Source organism: Myotis daubentonii, chromosome 6 (assembly GCF_963259705.1).
Source record: "Myotis daubentonii chromosome 6, mMyoDau2.1, whole genome shotgun sequence".
In the NCBI taxonomy this organism is placed as follows: domain Eukaryota; kingdom Metazoa; phylum Chordata; class Mammalia; order Chiroptera; family Vespertilionidae; genus Myotis; species Myotis daubentonii.
Genome location: NC_081845.1, coordinates 6,724,215 through 6,743,374, shown reverse-complemented (window position 1 = coordinate 6,743,374; position 19,160 = coordinate 6,724,215). Strand labels below are relative to the sequence as shown.

The window sequence follows — 19,160 nt, the reverse complement described above, 5'->3', positions numbered from 1 at the left end:
AGTTAGATATGTGACCATCCCTTCAGATGGACAAAACATTTGGCAAAATGATCTCATTGGAGTAGCCCCAAGCTCATCTGGAGGGATGATTCCATTTTCATTTTTTTAAAAAGGTAGTAAGTCCAGTGGTGTGAAATGGGTTAATTCAGGTCACTGGGTTAGCAAACAACTGTGAGAACTGAAAACCAGGCCTCCTTTCCATCTCAGTGAAGTTCTGTGGCGGCTGCTGCTCACAGTGCTGCTGATGGAATACGCTGGGTGAGGCTCCACCTTGTGGAAATCTCTGAGCAGAGCCCGACTCAGAAACCAAACTCCTAAGGACAGATTATGCTTCAATGTGGATGCCGATGTGTCTTCTCTTGTCACTCTGTAAATCATCGGCCTGAGATACAGTCTGTCCAGTATACAGAGCCCCTCAGTGTGATAGCAAGCAGAGAATCCCGAGGAGACTGTGCTGGATTAGAGAGAAACAGGGGTCACAGTCTGCATATTAGAACCAGGAGGACAGCTAGCTGCATGTAATAAACCCGTGGAGATGGAAAAACTTACTACACGTTACTATCACTGAATAATAAACACTAAGAAGAGTGTAAATTAAACTGGCTCTTTTACTATGACAAGCATACTTTTATATCATAAGTACCAAGGACAAAATATTTTTGTATGAAAATTAAATTGTACAAGTAAATGATACAAATTACGATTAGTGTTCCAAATACTGTATGTTAAGTTCATTTCACATCAAGATCTTTAAAAGGATTGCTAAGAATACTGCCTTCCACAACTCCCTCCACGCTGTATGAGGTGACCTGAAATTTTGCTTTTGAACTTTGGCAAAAACATCTTGTCCCTCCACAGGCCGGTGTAAGAAGTTACAAATAAACACCATGCACAAGTGCTGACAATTTCTCTGGAAATTAAGCATTTACAGAGACATTAAGTCCTTGTTAAAAACTGTTATGGATCACATTCCAGTAACTGGTGTAGGAGAGGCAGAATGTTCAGGTGCCCTGTGGAAGTCTGGCTGTATACTTAACCCTTCTTTCTGCACCAGTTTTCTCATCTGCAAAGTGGGACAGATTACAGTTCCTAGAGTCATCAAGTTATTGTAGAGACTAAATGAAATGATTCACATCAATTGCCTATCACAGTGCATGACAAATAGCAAGTGCTCCATAAAGCACTTTTATTATGGTTGATGCTTTTTACTTCCTTACTTTTTTACTTCCTGCCTCATTTCAAAGAGAATTTGAGTTGGAAGATGATTCTGTTCAATATAATGACTAGATTATAATGGGCTGTTTGAGTCAAACCTGATAGTACTGCTGTGAGAACTGGCTTCGAATCCTGGCATGAATCTTGAGCTTTTTCATTACTGCTGTCGGATAGGATTGGAGACAAACATTATAAAATAAATATGATTCCTTGTTTTGCAGAAGCACTGAAGGCCATGGAGAAGGTAGCGAGCCACATCAATGAGATGCAGAAGATTTATGAGGATTATGGGACCGTGTTTGACCAACTGGTAGCGGAGCAGAGCGGAACAGAGAGGGAGGTCAGTGGGACTTCTGCGTTCTGAGGCTTCATGCACCTTCACAGTAGGCCCCCCTGTTAGGGCTTTCTTGGAGGAGAAAATGCCTCAGGTTCTCATTTTGATCTTAATGCTCATAATAACCCAGCCACACAATTTAGGTATAAATGTAACAAATTAATTACATTGGTTTAAAAATGCAACCTTGTGTTATGTACCAAAGACAACAAGAGAGGTCCCTGGGCTCTTCCTCCTTGTGGGCATGAGGTCAGGACATCCCAGAGGTGGTGCCGACATGTAGAGCGAGAGCAGGATGGACAGAGGATGTGGGAGCCAGCACGTGGAGAGAATAGGGCCTGTTCTCTTTTATTTTTTTAGCATGAAATATTGGGGGCTACCTCCTTTCTTATAAAGGTAGTTTAAGTAGAATTTGACAATTTCTATATATTTTTTCCAGCTGATTACTAAATTTGGAACCTTGAGCTTTTCAAGTCTATATATAAGAAGCAATGTATTTTAAGTAGAAAAAGACAAGAAGAGAAAACAGCTAGAGTTTAATTGTTCATTACAGCCAGTTTCAACAGGTACTTTCTACTAGCAGGCCTAGTGTCCTCGATGGCTTAGAGACGGTAACTGTGCTAGGTCCGCGGGCAAGGCGAACACAGGCGCTGAGGAGGAACCTTGTCACTGTGGTCAGAGGCATCTCAGCCACAGGGAATATGTGCATTGGAGTGAATGCCTTCACATGTGTCACTTTCGAACAGTTTGATGTAGGCATAGCTAAATTGTGTGCTGCTCCTATTATCAACACTTCCACTACTTAAGGCCCCAAGTTTACAGGGATCTTAAAAATCAAACAGAATGTACTTGCATGTTAGCCATGACCACACCTATGTGATTCACTCTCCAACATGCACCTATGGTGGTTTCCACCCCTACCCTCCTGTTTTCCAGGTAACAGAACTTTCCATGGGGGAGCTTATGCTGCACTCGCCCGTGGCCTGGCTGAATCCGTTTCTGTCTCTAGGAAAAGCCAGAAAGGACCTTGAGCTCACAGTGTTTGGTAAGTAAACTAGGAGGCTGGCAATAATGAAGAACTCGCTAAACCCTCCAATTTCCAGAAGGGCTAGAATCACTGAGTTTTTGACTTAACTACTTAAAACTCCAACGCTCTGCATACCCATGATCTTGTCCCGCCTGCTGCTCGACTGAGTGTCACAGGAACAGAGCTCCGAGGCTATTCTGAACCCTGCCATCTTAATGGTTTGCTGCACTTCACAATGTCTTATTCTCACTGAGCGCCGGCACAGTGAGCGTAGACGTGCGTTCTCCCTGAGATGAGCACCATGTCCTCAGGCTTCAATAAAACAAAACGAGATTTTTTTTTTTAAATGACAGCATCTACTTCAAACAATAGCTCTTAAATAAGCAGGCACATGTGCACAACTCAAACATGACAGAAGGAAGTGCCATGCAGTCACTCACGGGCTGGCATCCTGAGATCCCGGAGCTTCTGAGTCTGAAGAGCTTTTTGTTCATTGAAACACTCAGCTCTAGTCCAGCCTTGAAGTTTGTAGAAAATAATGGAAGACTTTCTCTTTTCTTTTCTTTAGTTTTTAAGAGAGCTGTCATATTGGTTTATAAAGAAAACTGCAAACTGAAAAAGAAATTGGTAAGACAAGAATGCGTTTTAATTAAAGCTCCCATTTCATGGCTGTATTTTCCTATTAATGTTGCTCTGAGAAGCCCGCTAAGAACCCAGGCATCACCAACTGCCATTACTTATTCCCCGGTAATGACTGAGTCCGATACTCAGGTATTTCTTCTTCTCAAAATGATTCTGTTTTAAAAGACAAATACCCATACTGGGCCTGCACAGAAAATCAGCTTGTATGTCCCTGAAAATGGCCCAGGTTTCCTCCATACACATGAAAGTCTTTGGTTTGTTTTCAGATGACCCTTACCTTGACTTAAAAAACAAAACAAAACAAAACTAGCTGTGGATACTATAAGCCATCAGTGATACTGTGAAGACACTGAAGGCTTGATTGTCATTCTTGCTTGGAAATCTAGAACTCTCTGCCCCCCAAACCATGACGCTGCCCTATCCCCGCCAGCTGTGAGCCCTTGAGCACTGGGAGCAGTCTGAGCTGACTCATCCCTGCTGCCTGAGCACTCACATTGCAAGAAGCCTGGCACCGGGGTGGGGGGAGGCTACGGCGACCACACTGTGCACGCGTGCCCCTGGGCGAGAGAAGCTCTGACACTTTACTGGGGACTTTCCTATTACAGCCCTCGAACTCCCGGCCTGCACACAGCTCTGCTGACTTGGACCCGTTTAAATTTCGCTGGTTGATCCCCATATCCGCACTTCAAGTCAGACTGGGGAACGCAGCAGGTAACTATCTCCTGTAGCACAAATGCCAGAACACATTAGGAGGCTGACTTGGGTTGTGGGGTGAAATATAGGTAAGTTTTGATGTTTTATAGCAGGAAAATGAGGATGTTTCCTCAGAGCCTTCTGAAGGAAGGAAGGACTGATGGGTGGCTCTTCTCAGCCAAACACCTTTCTCCACCATTGTGGGAAGAGCTCAGGAGATTTATCTCAGTGCAGTGGCAGATGCAATGGCGTGAGCACACTCCACCTATACAAGCTTCCTCGGCACACCAGGAAGTGGCAGTGCCCGCCTGAGCACACCTCCTAGAGCCCCTACATAGTACCCTGCTCTAAGGATTGTGTAAACTTCTGATTGGTCTAAAAAGTTATATATACTGCTGCACTTACACAATAAACTTAGATTTGCGTCACTGAACCGGTCTCCGGAGTCGGGCATGCTTCGTTAGGACTCCGTCGGCCTCACCCCCGCGGGACCCCCTGCCTCACACCATTTCCTTATTTTTACTATCAACACTTTTGAACCTAATATCCTTGATACACCCAAATTTGTTAAAGGAACAAAGGTCCCCCAACTTAAATTTTTACAAGTTTCGATACACCAGAAAATTCTTTAAGATTAAGCAGCAGCACAAATGATGTAAAAACAAGAAAAACACCTTCTATCTGTAAAACACTGGAGGATCCTTCCAGAATAACTGTGTTCTGCTGACACGGCCCCTGGTGACGGAAAGGACCCGCGGGCCGCTCAGGTCCCTGTGTAATGTCTGTCGAGTGCTGACGCTTCCCAGCATGTGACTGAACTCCTGGCCAGCCTCTCACCTCCAGAACCTGAGCGCCTCCTCCTCACTGTCCTTCCACAGAAGGGGGTGGAAAACAGGACCTGTGTAACCTCTTCCCCAGAGAAATGGAATCCAGGGATAGGGAGGGTGCCGGGGTCCAACCCCAGCGGGTCCAGGGGTCCCCAAAGGTGTGGACGGAGTCGGCGAAGAAGGAATGACACGGAGGCAGCCTTCGGGTGATCATCATAGCCAGGTTCCTCTAGCCAGGTTCAATAGCCAGGTTCTAGTCAGGTTCTCTTGCCAATTTCTGTAGTCAGGTTCAGTCCAGGATCCCTTGCCATGTTCTCCCGCTAGGCTCTGTCTCTAGGCTCCGAGGCCAGTCCCGGTCCAGGATCCTCTGGCATGCTCTCGCCAGCGAAGTTCTTCTGTCTCTAGGCTCCGTGTAGGTTCTGTCTTCTGAATTCTGTCTCCTGAGTTCTGAGTGTTTCTGTCTTGTTACAACTGTATTTATACCAGTTGATTCAATCCTATCAATCTCTATTACAAAGGTTAGGGCGTTTCTTATCTCCATTCCAGGGAGAAAAGATTATGTAGTTTAAGCATGATTGTTCGTAGTTAAAGGGATTAATTACCCGCCTGGCACTTAGTTGAGGGGTTTTATTCCCTCCCTAACTTCAGGGGAAAATCCCTACCTGGGGATTCAACCTTTCTCGGAGAGGTGACTTTGGTTAAAACACAGCGCCAAGAAGGTGAGCAAACATATTAAGAACCGTATGCCATATATGCCAGGTCCCTTGAAACAGCAAGGATGGACCGGCTCCCGGCAGGATGGAGCACTAAAATGGACTGAAAACTTCAGCAGGAAATGTAAAAAGTAACGAAAAAGTATTTCACTTTTTGTAAGTATTGGTGAAAGTCAGACATAGAATGAATCATGAGAGTCAGGTTGGGAACAGTTGACATTTTGAGACGTGACTACATGATGAGTGTTAGAGCTCACAGGTGTTCTGAACAGGCTCTCTGGCAGGTATACCCAACTCTCTGCCCCTTTACCCAGGGACGGAAAACACTTCCATCTGGGAGCTGATCCACACCAAGTCAGAAACAGAGGGGCGGCCGGAAACCATCTTCCAGCTGTGCTGCAGGTAGGACTCAGCCCCCGAATGAGGCCACGGCAATGAGATGGAGTGGGGAGCTCTTAACAAGGAGGGTTACTTTTAATGCCCCCTGAATTTTGGTGGCTTCAGGATCACAGCCCACACCACACTTCCCACAGGGCAGCAGTGGCCCTGGTATAGAACACACTGAATAAAAACCTACCCAAATCCGCTCGAGCTGGTTTGGCTCAGTGGATAGAGTGTCCACCTAAGGACCAAAGGGTTCCGGGTTCAATTCTGGTTAAGGGCACATGCCTTGGTTGCAGGCTTGAGCCCCAGTCTGGGCTCGGGCAGGAGGCAACCGATCGATGTGAGAAACACATCAATGCTTCCCTGTCTTTCCCTCACTCTTCCATTCTCCCTAAAAATCAATGGAAAAGTATCTTTGGGTGAGGATTAACAAAAAACAAAACAAATGAAAAATACCCAAATCCTAGTGTCTCACAAACTTCCGTTCTCACTCCTTTGTAAGTGAGGAGACTAAGGCACAAGGAGGTTGGCGAGTGCTGTCAGTCTGTCCCGAGAGCGGTAACGTGCCACAGCAGGACGAGGAGACAGGGACCGGAAGCACAATGACACTGGACACTAACGCTCTATCTTCTCTCCATCCCCACCCCCCAGTGACAGTGAAAGCAAAACCAACATCGTCAAGGTGATTCGATCGATCCTGAGGGAGAACTTCAGGCGGCACATAAAGAGTGAGTTCCCCCTGGAGAAAGCCTGCAAGGATCGCCTGGTACCCCTCAAGAACCGCATTCCCGTTTCAGCCAAATTAGGTGAGAACTTTGCTAGCCTCCTGTGTATTCATGAAACCCCTGAGCTTCTCTAAAAGGAGACATGCTCTTGTAATACAGGGGTATTTCATCATTCTGTAAATTACCAGACACCCAAATACATGGGGGCAGAGGGGTGGGGAGATGGCAGTGGCAACTTCGTTTCCTCTTAAGAAACCTGAACCCGCCTGTTGCTCCCACGCCTCCTTTTATAAAATACTAGTGGCCCGGTGCACGGATTCATGAATACTGAAAGTAATTAGAAGAAATATTTTAATATCGCTATTCACCCTTTCTCTAAAATATAAGTGTCAGAGATGAAAGAAAATTAGTAAAATGTATATGAAAATATATAAATTAATAAACAATAACATGATATAACAGCAAAGACATGATATAAAAACGATTGATAAATTGATTAAACTTATTCTAATATCTCCCTGTACATCACATTAAGAGTAAAAACGCTTTCAGAGTGCTTTACTAATTTCCCTTGTGATGAAGTATTTACAACTTTAACATCACACATTCTTTGAACTGGAGAAAAAGCAACATATAACTGACCATGTGTGAAAACGGGTTCAGGTAGGAATATTCCTACTCTGTCTAGAGTTTGTCCTTGTGATTTATGATTTAGTAACAGTCATCACAAATGCCGGCATCACCGGAAACTGTCTTCGAATTAATGTAAATGGGGGCCAGTGTCAGTCAGGGACAAAGCATTTCTTGGAATCAGAATGACCGCTCCTTCCGAAGATCCTGTTAATACCTCAGCTTCGATTATGGCGCCAGTGAGAGCTTTATATGTATTGCACATGGGCGAGTCAACATTTACTTTTAAATAGCCAGTGTGTGTCATATGTACTGGCTGTTGGTCAGATGGACGGTCACTTCGCCTCTTATATATATAGATAACCATCCCAATCCCAAACCCCCTCTTACCACCGACACGGCTACACTTACCATCTTATCTGCTTCTTCTACGGAGATGTACAGGAGTCCAGGGACTGAACTGCTCACCGCAGTATTTCTGGTGCTCAGAACACTGCAGGCATCTAGAAAGTCAGTACTTAATGCCTTAACATCAGAAACCTAAATCCTCATTCTTACCCTGTTAGAGCAGCAGGTAAATCATACTGCTCTCAACTTTCTGCCTGTTTTTAAAATTTCAGCTGAAACTTGTAGAATATTCTTTCTATAGTAACTATTTTGTTTTGATCTTTGATCTTGTTTTTACTCTTATAAAATGTATGTCTCTTTCTTTTTGGGTCACAGTGTGACTTCTTCAAATTTACTGTATATTTCCCATTTTTTTCCTTACCAAAATAAGCCATGGTTATCAAAAATATGCTGTTGTCTGCACAACTAGAGCTCCCTTCCTCCTCCAGCCTGAGAAATACACACACACACGAATAATTATTCACATGAAATCTCCAAAAGTTGGTTAGAAATTCCAGCAGAGACAGTTCTCATGAGAGAACATTTGTCTACTTTTAGTGAAGCAGCAAGGGAAATAAGGTGAGATGGTAGACATAGAAATACGGGGTAGTCTTGGTTATCAAATGACAAAGTAAGTTAGTGAAGAAAAGGAACCTACGTTTTGTAACTAACATTTCAATGTACCCACTGGAAAAGTAGGAATCCTAGCCCTTATAGTAGTTTGTAGCTTATTTTTCTTTCTAAATAATTGAGCTCTGATAACTGGTCATCCAAAAATACTAAATCCCCCCCACGTCAAGTTTCAGATAAAATTTCCATACCTGCAGTATCTACGTGGATTTTTGCCCAAGTCCCAGGATGCTTGGTAACTGAAGTGAGATGATCAGATCTTCAGTAATTAAGATGTTAAATCGTGTAGCTTACATGCAAAAACCACATCTGGTACCTGTTGCTCTGTCACAAGGGGATGTGTGCTCTTCTCCTCCCAGCTTCATGCAGGTCCCTGAAAGTCCTCAGGAATTCCTCCAGCAGCGAGTGGCCGGGCGAGCCGGGCAAGAGCAGCTCGCTGGACTCCGACGACTGCAGCCTGAGCAGCAGCACGCAGAGCAGTGGCTGCCAACCGGCGGGGGGCGGGCAGGACACCCCGAAACACCCCCACATGGGCCTGACAGATTTTCCAGACAATCTCATCAAAGAGAGTGACATTCTGAGCGACGAGGATGAGGACTACCATCAGACCCTGAGGCAGGGCAGCCCCACCAAAGACATAGAGATTCAGTTCCAGAGACTGAGGATCTCTGAGGACCCGGAGGCTCCCCCCGCGGAGCAGCCGCCGGGCTCGGCTGGCCAGCCACGAGGGGAGCAGCCCAAACTGGTCCGGGGACACTTCTGTGCCATTAAACGCAAAGCCAACAGCACCAAAAGGGAGAGGGGAACTCTGCTAAAGGCGCAGGTGCGTCACCAGTCCCTTGACAGCCAACCTGCAAATGCCAACCTCGACCTCAACTCCGTGCTCGAGCGAGAATTCAGCGTCCAGAGCTTGACGTCGGTGGTCAGCGAGCAGTGCTTTTATGAGACGGAGAGCCACGGCGACTCCTAGTACAGCTCAATCGGATGCGGACTAAAGTGCTCGTTTCGCTTTTAAACTGGTGGGAAAGTGGACACTGCAGAAACACTAAACTCTTCCTTACTGGGTTTGGGCAGTATTCATTTTCCCACAGAATAGTTGTAAAGATTTAAGTTATTTTAATTTATTGTGAACCAGAAAACTAGATTAAACTGGTCAGAATCTGTAAAATACTTAGTTTATATCCCTTTTGAGCAGGTGTCAAAATGACAGAATCCTTAAAACTGCAGTCTAATTATTTTAATTTATGTGGGAAAAGGAGAGGAAGTTGTGATTAATAGCTTTTAAAAAAGGTCTTTTTTCTCCATCCTCTGGGCATTTACTTTGAGCTGTTAGTTTTTGCTTTATTTAAAGCAGATTTAAGTTATTTTAATGTGGGTTAGGGGCACAATGTGCAGAAATTTCATTTTTGTAAGGTTGTAATAATAGATGCTGTTTATACTAAACATGTCATATCTATGCATATATATATATATTAAAAGAAAGCTTGTACTGTAACTTGATTATATTTATTTTTTTCTACCAACCTGTACAGTAAACGGGAAGAAAGTCACCTCTGGCAATTGGTATTTTTGTCATTCTGTAGAAGTCAGAGTACACGTGTGAGGCGCTCGACCTGGTGAAAGTCCACGCTGGGTAAGCTGCTAGCCCCCGAAGTGCAGCTATAGACTGCGACTCTCCCTGTCAGCCTCTCTTTCCTGACCGGCGCGTTTGTTTTTCTTGAGCTCTTCTCTGAAATTATAAGCGAAGAGGTGCGGGTCTTCATCACACATTCTCCGGTACACGTCACAGAGGCTCTTAAAATGGGAGACAGAGAGCTGGCAGGGGCGAAGAGTCGGGTCCACATCTGCCAACTGTAACAGCCGCCCAGTGCGTTCCAAGCGCTGGGCTTCAGGGAATAACATTCTGAGAGAGAAAATCAGAGTTTTATTTTAGCAATTCTGCAAATCACAATGCTTCCTTCTACCCTCCTCTGATCATGCCCTGGTTCTGAGAGGGGGAGAGACAGCGGAGCGTTGGTGGCGCCGGGCAGGGAACTTCAGCTCTACCTCCAGGCAGCAGGACCACCGCTAAGGCAGAGGTAGCCTGACCTGCAAGGTGTGCCCTCAGGGAACATGTTTTCGAAGCTCAATCAATCCCTGCATCTTTAAGGTGAGTTTAAAGTAACATCTGTTCAGTTGCATTCTTAGAGAGGAATGTAAGTTTCATTTGCCTCAATTTTTAATATGCAAGTTGTTTTTGGGACATTCACCCCAAAAGAATGAACTTTCTTGGTAAAGTTGGAAAACAGTTGATGTGAAAATGCAAATTGTTATGTCCCCTCTTTAAGATATGTTGAAGCATCTTTAAAACTGATGTGAGGTACACAGTTTATATTTCATCTAACCAAGATCACGGTTTTAAAATGCATAACAAAACTGACGCTGAAATACTGTGAAGCTTCCCCTGGATTTTACTTTCTTTCCTTGAGTCCGAGGGCTCTGCAGGGCTCATCTCAAAGGGCTTGGGAGAGAGGTCTGAGCCCGCATGCAGGGCGGGTAAGCACGGCCGGACAAAGGCAGAGGCTCTGCGCTAAATAGAAATGGGCTTGCGAGCAGACTTCATGATACCATTCTGGCTTGATATCACGAGTCATTAGGGAAATGCAAACTAAAACTACAATATCGTCTCACAATGGACAGAATGGCTATTATCAACAAGTCAAACAACAAGTATTGGCATGGTTGCAGAAAAAGGAAGCCTTGTGCACTGTTTGTAGTATTGCAACTTGGTGCAGCCACTACGGAAAACAGTATGGAGGTTCCTCAAAAAAATTAAAAAGAAAACTGTTCAAGCAATTCTACTTCTGGGTAATTAGCCAAATAAAACAACATTAATTTGAAAAGATATATGCACGCCCATCCCTGTTCATTTAAGCATTATTTACAATAGCCAAGATTTGGAAACAACTTAGGTGTCCATTGATAGGTGAATAGATGAAAAAGATATATAATGAAATATTACTCAGCCATAAAAAAGAATGACATCTTACTGCTTGCACCAGCCTGGATGGCCCGAGAGGGTATTATGCTAAGTGAAACAAGTCAGTCAGAAAAAGACAAATACCATTTGATATCACTTATATGTGGAATCTAACAAAACAAAAACAGACACAGATAAACTGGTGGCTGCCAGAGGGGAATGTGGTGGAAGGATGGGTAAAAGGTGAAGGAGAATAAGAGATGCAGAGTTGCAGATCTGAGGTGAATAAGCCACAGGGAAGCAGTGTGCAGCACAGCAAATACCATCAATAGTAGAGTAACAACTGTGCCTGGTAACAGATGGCTACTAGACTTACTGTGTGATCACAGTGTAAGGTAATATAATGTCCAGCCATTATGTTGTTCACCTGAAACTAACATAATATTGAATGCCACCTATACTTAAAAAACAAAAACACCCACACATTTAGTGTCAGAAATGTTGAGTCGACAGCTCCGGTGGCCTAAGTGCCGACAGAGAGATCATGACCTTCCCAGTACAGGGTCATTACAAACAGCGTGACTGTCAGTTTTAGGTTGTACTTAAGATCAAACTAAACCAAACCTGTCAGTGGCATCTGAGGCTGAATCAAGGTTTCTGTTTTCCTCAGCGGCAAAGGTCTGTGCATCACAGGATTTGAATTGAGAGTACTATTTACAGACAGCTTGAAGAATTATAAAAACCCAGTTCTGAATCTTTAAACAGTGACGGAGGATTATATAAGGTGTGCTAATGAAGCGAAGAGAAAGGACTCTTACCCAAGCCCTCGATGGCAGTATTTCCTCCGGAACTGAAACACGTGCTGAACGACTTTTTCCACCAGCTTGAAGGGCTGCTCTATCTTGGGCTGCGGCAGGGGCGTGAAGTGCACCACGCCCACGTCCACCTTCAAGGTAATAAGCGAACACACATCACTTTGCTGCACATGTAACATTACAAGCAGCTGCTCTTTGTAAAACGCAGGAGAAAGGTGTTCCTACATGGACCTCAGTTTCATCTTCTCTAGGCAGGTAGGATGCTACATTTGCCTTTGAGCTGAAATCAGGTGGTTGCATCAGTTCTGTAATGACACCCATTAGACCTGTGCTTGATAATTACTTAATTTTGAAATGCAGTTTTACAGTGGCCTTTAGGGTCAATCCAAATCACCACCAAAGCCAGTGGGCAGAGAACAGGCGGCACTGCAGGACTCCCCTTAGCTTCCGAACGAGTGAAGCACACGCCGCAGCAGCCGTCCCGACCGGAAGATGGGCCCCCCGAGGACCACTCAGCATCAAACTCCCCAGAAAGGGAATCCACTCTGACGCCACTTACTCGGCACAGACACCGTGAATCAGCTGGACGGAAGTCATGAGTGTCGTCTGCACAGCCGCATGGCTTTCCGATACCAACTCTAATGCCCCTGGAGGCAGAGGCAGGGTCCAAACAAAAAAGGGAGCCACCAAAAATGTCGCCGTTTCTGTGTCCAGCTGCGACCAGCTGTAGCGATTATTTATCAGAAAATGAAACTTTTCAGGCATATCTGATAAGAGTTACAGCGTGACTTATTCTACAAATGGACTCACTGTGATTCACACGAATACATTCAAAATAACAAAGGAAAAATATTGAAAGTACAGAAGGAGAAATGTGAGCCACGCACAAAAATGCCTGACAAGAGACCATGACCTAGGAAATGGGAATTCTGTTCATAATCTGTGGAAGTGTCATCTCTAAGGATTTGTTAAATTTGCTACCTAGAACATCACCCAGACCCTACAAAGGCTAAGGAAGTACAGCAGTTTATGACATGTGGTTGTACCACTGCCTTTCGAAAGGGATTCTATTTTTTAAATTCGAAAGGGGTTATCTTGTTCTCTTAGGCGGCCTTGCTTCTAAAGGCTCTAGTAGCTACAAAACTCCTTAACACCGGCCTGTATTATGTGAGGGCGGGGCACTATGTTTCTGTTTTTAGGGTGGAGACTCTTTGGACAATAAAAATGAAGATGTGCCCAGCATGAGGCGGCTTGGGGCTTGGATGGGCTTTTGGTGGAGCCAGCGTGTTTGTCTGGGGGGAAGGGGGGTTGTGGTGTGAGCTGCCCACTGGCAAGCTGATCCTGGCCTTCCCTCCTGAGCGGTCACTGCCCCGCCCCCGATGTTTTCGATGGGCCACAGCTGCACCGTGAAGGCTTTGACAGTCGGATGCTGTGGCTGGAGAAGGGTGGTTCTGAGCAGTGGAGTGAAAACTGCCAGAGAAGGTCTCCACACTGAAGGTGTCCCCTAAATGTCCGCCAGCCTGCGGACTGTTTCAGTGACGAGCATGCCCCTTCGGTGGAACAGCAGTCACTCCACTCCACAGGGACATCAGCAGACAACGTTACATGTTCTTACTAAATTTAGTACTTTTCAAGCTGGGTTCTCTATGTAGCTTATCCATTTCACTAAGTCTAGTAACAGGTACGTCCTGCAGGAAACCAAGTGCTGATGAAAAGGCCAAGACTCTCCTTAGACCTTCACACAAATACCACAGCACAGCATCCTGGGGTCTCAGGGAGGTTTGCGACCAATACGGAAGGGGGGACAAGGCATTGTGGAGGTGGCAGGTGGCTTTAGGGTTTAGAGCAGGGGTGGGGAACGTCTGGCCCGAGGGGCGTATGAGGCCCAAGAAATCATTAGCTCTGGCCCTGCCAAGGCAACTGCTGGTAGGACTCCAAATTCAATAAATCTAGGAGCTTTTCCCTTAGCAACGTAAGTTTATATTAAGTGAATTATATTAAGCAAATGATGTTATAAATTTCCAAATGGCAGGTTTCTAACCTTGGCAGAAAAAAGGTTCCCCACCCCTGATTACGTAAACAGGAGTGCTACTGCAGGTTGGGGAGAAAAGAGAGCATTTCCGTGGGAGGGAAAAGCAGAATCTCCGGCCGGGAGAGTGGGAGCAGCAGCCCAAACCACACTATGATCTGGAAATGTCACATCCTGCTCCTCTGGTGCAGGGAAGTGAGCCCAACTGCTTGGGAAGGTTCTAGATCATTCTCTAGACCAGCCATGGGTAAACTATGGCCCGCAGGCCGGATCCCGCCCGTTTGAAATGAATGAAACTATTGAAAAAAAAGACCGTACCCTTTTATGTAATGATGTTTACTTTGAATTTATATTAGTTCACACAAACACTCCATCCATGCTTTTGTTCCGGCCCTCCGGTCCAGTTTAAGAACCCATTGTGGCCCTCGAGTCAAAGTTTGCCCACCCCTGCTCTAGACTTTCCCCACCCCATCACTCTAACTCTCCATGCCGCTCCCTGGCACTCGGTCCCTACCTTTCCTTAGGCCGCCCTCCCTGACTCAACTCCCTCCCTCCTCTCAATCCAATTCTTCCTAGTTACCCACAGGGCCTTCTGAAAGGAAACCTAGTCACCAGGTGTCATCCCACGCCTGCCAGTTTCCAGAGAAAAGACTCTTTCAGCAAAATAGGCAGTAAATGTAAGCCCCACCTAACCTACACCACGAACTATTAAAACGCTAATGTTCAGATACTATGAAGACAAACACACAAGTACAGGGATAGATGTGTTCTCCTTCCAGTACAGACCCCACCACTCTCAGCTCCTCTGAGTTTAGACACTTGGCCTCATCTTTATTTGCCTGATTTTGTTCCTCTGAGATACAGTTGGGACTTGCAAATACAGAAAATGCCTAACATTTCAAAGAACATTTAAAATCCTGCGCAAATATAGCAAGCACCCCATGTAAACTAGCAGATTTCTATAGTTTGAATTTGGTACCCAATTGGCTAACAGTATATTGTATCTTTTAAAAAAAAGTCCATTCATAATCAAATATAGTTACACTTAGTGGGGGACCCAGTAAGGCTCACTGTGCAAAGGGCTCTCCCAGTAATGCGTCCCGCTGCTGTGGGAAATCACTACCACCCTGGCCACCTCTCCTCTAGCCCCGCCCCCACAGCAAGCATCAGAACTACTTTAATGAAGGAGCCCATTTTCTCTGAAACTACAGGAAAGCCACTTGGTAACTATGGTAACAGATACAAAATGCTTTTTACTTATAATTGAATTCTTATTTAAAATGACAACTGGATTTTTTTCTTCCTGGATTTTAAGTCTATTAAAGGATTTGATTGCAAAAAGGAAGTCAGCACACAGGGAACAGATGCACTTATAAATTGCTGTTTAATGTTGCCAGCCCTTTTCCAAACTCAGTCTCTCAGTGCACCGGTCTAGGTATGGCCTGGTTCCTGACTTAATAAAATTAAGGAATTCACTAAGGAATTTAGAGTGAATTTAAATATCTGCCTCTCAGATCCACTGCAATGGTTCGGGTGGACCACCTATGACTCTGGAGTGGCCTGGGCCAAGAGGCAGGAACCAGGCTGGGTAAAGAGAGAGGGTCCCAGGGAAGGAGGAAGTGGAGGAGGGGCAGTGACTGAAAGCCGGACCCAAACCAGACGCATTCAGCCCACCATCTCAGATACTGCCAATAAATGACCGTGTTTTTTTAAAAAATGTCCTGTTCTTCAAAATAATGTACAAAGAGAATACAGTGGTAAGGCCACAACTAATACATACTTATGAGATTAGATCTGCCAATGTCACCACAATCCAAAGACAGTCTTATTATTCTAACATAGTGTGATGAAGACTTAGAAAACAAGCCCTCAAGATCCTTCTCATGAAGGCAAACAGGAGTAAAATGTTGTAAAAAGAAGGTAATCGATAATAGAGCAAATGGAAGTACAACCTATAAGCAGAAACCTGTATGCGACTTGCTACAGACATCATCAGAAACTAGATGGCCTTGTTAGACATTTGAGGACACACAAAAACCCAAGATTATTCATCTTCATTTTTATTATTATCACCTTATCTACAAACTGCTGATTTTAAGTTAAGAAGTCTTCACACTGATCTAAAACATTATATTAAAACTAAAATGACCATAAAGATAGGGGAAACAATGGACTAACTGTGTTCATCGCTGATACTGTTAATTTCCTAAGATTGGGTCAGAAGACAAGACAAACATTACTTTACGTCAATCACTTTACATTTGTGGGGCTGTAACAGGAAAATTTTAAACTTATGCTGAACTATCATATTTTCAAGGTTGAACAGAAATTACAAAAAGGACTGGTTGTTTTGAAATCTGAACCCCAACTTTTCACTGGGATTAAGTGGGCAGCATTTTAAATGTACAATGACTGGGCATCACCCCAGACCAGTGGGATCAGAGCCACGGGCCAGGGGCTGGCCTCCGGGCTCTTCTAAAGGTAGCCGAGGCTCAGGTGGCCGGTGAGCAGCACAGGTCAGTTCTTGCCATTCTCTCTCAAATATTCAGGTAAATTACCGATTCTTTCAGAAAGCAAAGCAAAGCTTTTCTCAATATCCAGATTATCACTAAGAGAAGCAAGCACTATGGCAAGCACTTGTAATTTTTTCTTAAAAACAGAAAACAGCAAACATTTTAAAGGAGGAAACAGACTGCCGCGCCACTGGCCAGCTACTCTGCAGCCACTCGCATGGGTGAGAGGTGAACTTTCATGTCCAGCTGCAGAGATGGCCAGGCTCATGTGTCCCACAGCACAATGCCGACCACCCCAGAAAGAAGCAACTCCTTATATTTACCAAGACTTGGAAGTACATTCTGTTCCAAGTGGAGGCAGGGCAATGCCATGAGTGCAGAAGGACTTCAAATTTCACAATGTTCTGGGCCTGACTCCCACCTGCCATGTGTCACCTGCTATTCACTCATTTTACAACCTTAGTTGTCACTTAACTTCTCTGGAGCTTACTTTTATCATCTTAAAGTGAGGACTCTTGTCATCTCACAGGCTTGTCTTGAAAATTAAATAACCAGTGCCTCAAACAGTACCCAGCAGACAGGAAGCTGCTTATCTGAATGACAGATACTGTTATATCAAGATTATAAAACAAGAGAGCTGCAAAATCACTTAAAATTAGTCTCATTTGGAAAGGACAGAATTATACTTTTGTTCATGCAAAGGTAGTGTACAGTTCAGTTGATGTTATTTTATACACTCAAAATCAGTTTCTGGAACGTTTCATTCGGTACTTATTGTACCCCTTCTCTAAGCCAGCACCTTCCTGGCCCACGGGGAACAGCGCGAGGGAGGCAGACACAGAGCCTCGCCCTGTGAGGTCTCCAACCAGGAGAGGGGCTCGGAGGTGGTAGGGTGCTTGATGAATCTGAAAACTTAGAAACAACAATTTGTTGTTTGAGTGGCAGCTGGATATGGAAGCAAGGTTGGTTTTAAGATCCAGGAAGTGCCACATGGAAGGATGAATTTGCCACTAACGGACGTGGAGAAACTGGAGGACCTGGTGTGGGAAGGTCAGGAGCTCGGTCTTGTCTGTGGCAGGTCGGAGATGTCATCAGTGATGTCACACCCACAACTGGATGTACCACTTGGAGAGGCCGGGGAGGAGACATAAACTGAAGAGAAGATACACTTGATTCACCTAGGGAAGTATCTGGACTTAAAGTTTCATTCTCTTTAATTCTGTCCACATTAGAAAGAGATAATGATGCCGATGAACTCTATTTCTCCATATACCTCGACTTCCCAGATCCTTTCTTATATAAGAAATTCTGCCTGATTAAAGGTCTATAGTTAATAAAAGATATCTGCATTCCAGAAGTTCACCATTTTAAAACAGGTGGTTCATCTTGGATAAGTATCAAGGCAGACGCATAATAAAAATGTTTGAAAATAGTAAGGTACATGAAAGCATGCTGAGGCCGTTTATCCCCAGCTGCATTACGCTGGAGGGCAGCGACAAGGGCAGGGGGTCCCTCCACCCGCCCTTGTCAGCCTCAGCACAGGCGGGCGCGCCAAGAATGGCGGCAGGGGGCCGAACTAGCCAAGGCCCTAACGGGACCAGGGGACTGCTTCCGATGCAGCAGAATTAGATATCGCTATTTTAAAACTGTCTTTTGAAAGTTACTAATTTTGTGAAACCTGATTTCAGACAAGTCACAAGCACCAGAATAAAAAGATAGTCTCTGCTATCATTTGTAAAGCACAATCTAGTTAAAAATATTTCAGACCATATTCTTTAATATAATTGGGGACATCAAATAATAAACTGTACCTCCCAACATAGACAAAAATTCAAAAATAAATTATAACTGTGGACTAAAACATAACATTAAAGAAAAGTCTTTGTGTGAGCACCCAAATAATTCCTCCTCTGTATCCAGTGACACAAAAGCATTTTTAGCTTTCAGGTTTCGAAAAAACCCTGTTGGAACAACAATTCCCTCCCTTCCCCGCCTCTCCTTTCTTAATTCTCCCACAGCTCAAAAAATGAGATGGAGAACCTGGTATTTATCTTCCGGCACCATCAGCAGTTTTCCCCCCCTTAGATTTCTATGTTGCTCTTTATTTGCTATTTGCAAGTTAGCTTGTTGGAGCTTTAGCACTAATATTCAGAAGCAGTAAAGCGAGCCTCTTGTAAGTGGTGTCTCTCCATCAAACCTCACCGGGGTTCATTCGAAGACAACGACCGAAGGGAATTAAAACACTGAAGGCTACGGACAAAAGGTATGGAAAAGGAAAGCTTTTAAAAGCTTAGCGGCCTAAATATAGCTCTTTAAGTACCACTTAGTTTGAATTTTAAGTTGCAAATCTGTTCTTAAATATTACTTTTGATATAAGTAAATCTTGTTAAAACTCATTTTACTCTTTAGTCACATCTACTCCAGACATTCTTTTGGCGGATGGTTCAAATAGAACATCCCCCAGTTCCGCTCTGTACGCACTGTGCTTGGAACCAGGAGAGAGTTAGTTCTGTCCTTGGAGCTGTTTGCTTACTGTCACAGTATTTCTCCTCCGCCACCACCATGGAAACAAGTATGCCTTTCTTCTCTGCCCGACAGATATCTGAGAGAACAGGCCACAGACTGCATCGTGCTTGT

General features: G+C 44.5%; 2 protein-coding genes across 8 annotated transcripts in view; one reads left to right on the top strand and one right to left on the bottom strand.

The window, feature by feature from the left end:
* TIAM2 (TIAM Rac1 associated GEF 2) overlaps positions 1 to 9,702 on the top strand; it is a 162,854-nt gene extending 153,152 nt beyond the window's left edge. For 6 of the 7 annotated variants that reach the window (XM_059699972.1, XM_059699968.1, XM_059699973.1 and 3 more), the window contains 7 exons: positions 1,437 to 1,555; positions 2,486 to 2,594; positions 3,145 to 3,203; positions 3,824 to 3,929; positions 5,766 to 5,853; positions 6,487 to 6,641; positions 8,567 to 9,702. In XM_059699972.1, coding sequence (XP_059555955.1) covers positions 1,437 to 1,555; positions 2,486 to 2,594; positions 3,145 to 3,203; positions 3,824 to 3,929; positions 5,766 to 5,853; positions 6,487 to 6,641; positions 8,567 to 9,177 — 1,247 coding nt within the window. In that variant the 3' untranslated portion in view covers positions 9,178 to 9,702. Of the gene's footprint in view, positions 1 to 1,436; positions 1,556 to 2,485; positions 2,595 to 3,144; positions 3,204 to 3,823; positions 3,930 to 5,765; positions 5,854 to 6,486; positions 6,642 to 8,541 lie in introns of all 7 variants that reach the window. The other variant, XM_059699974.1, reaches the window with a different exon arrangement.
* The window catches only part of TFB1M (transcription factor B1, mitochondrial), a 38,443-nt gene continuing 28,980 nt past the window's right edge, over positions 9,698 to 19,160 (bottom strand). Inside the window, exons 6-7 of the mRNA XM_059699989.1 lie at positions 11,985 to 12,112; positions 9,698 to 10,110 (exon numbers count right to left, since the gene is read on the bottom strand). Coding sequence (XP_059555972.1) covers positions 9,867 to 10,110; positions 11,985 to 12,112 — 372 coding nt within the window. The 3' untranslated portion in view covers positions 9,698 to 9,866. The remainder of the gene's footprint in view (positions 10,111 to 11,984; positions 12,113 to 19,160) is intronic.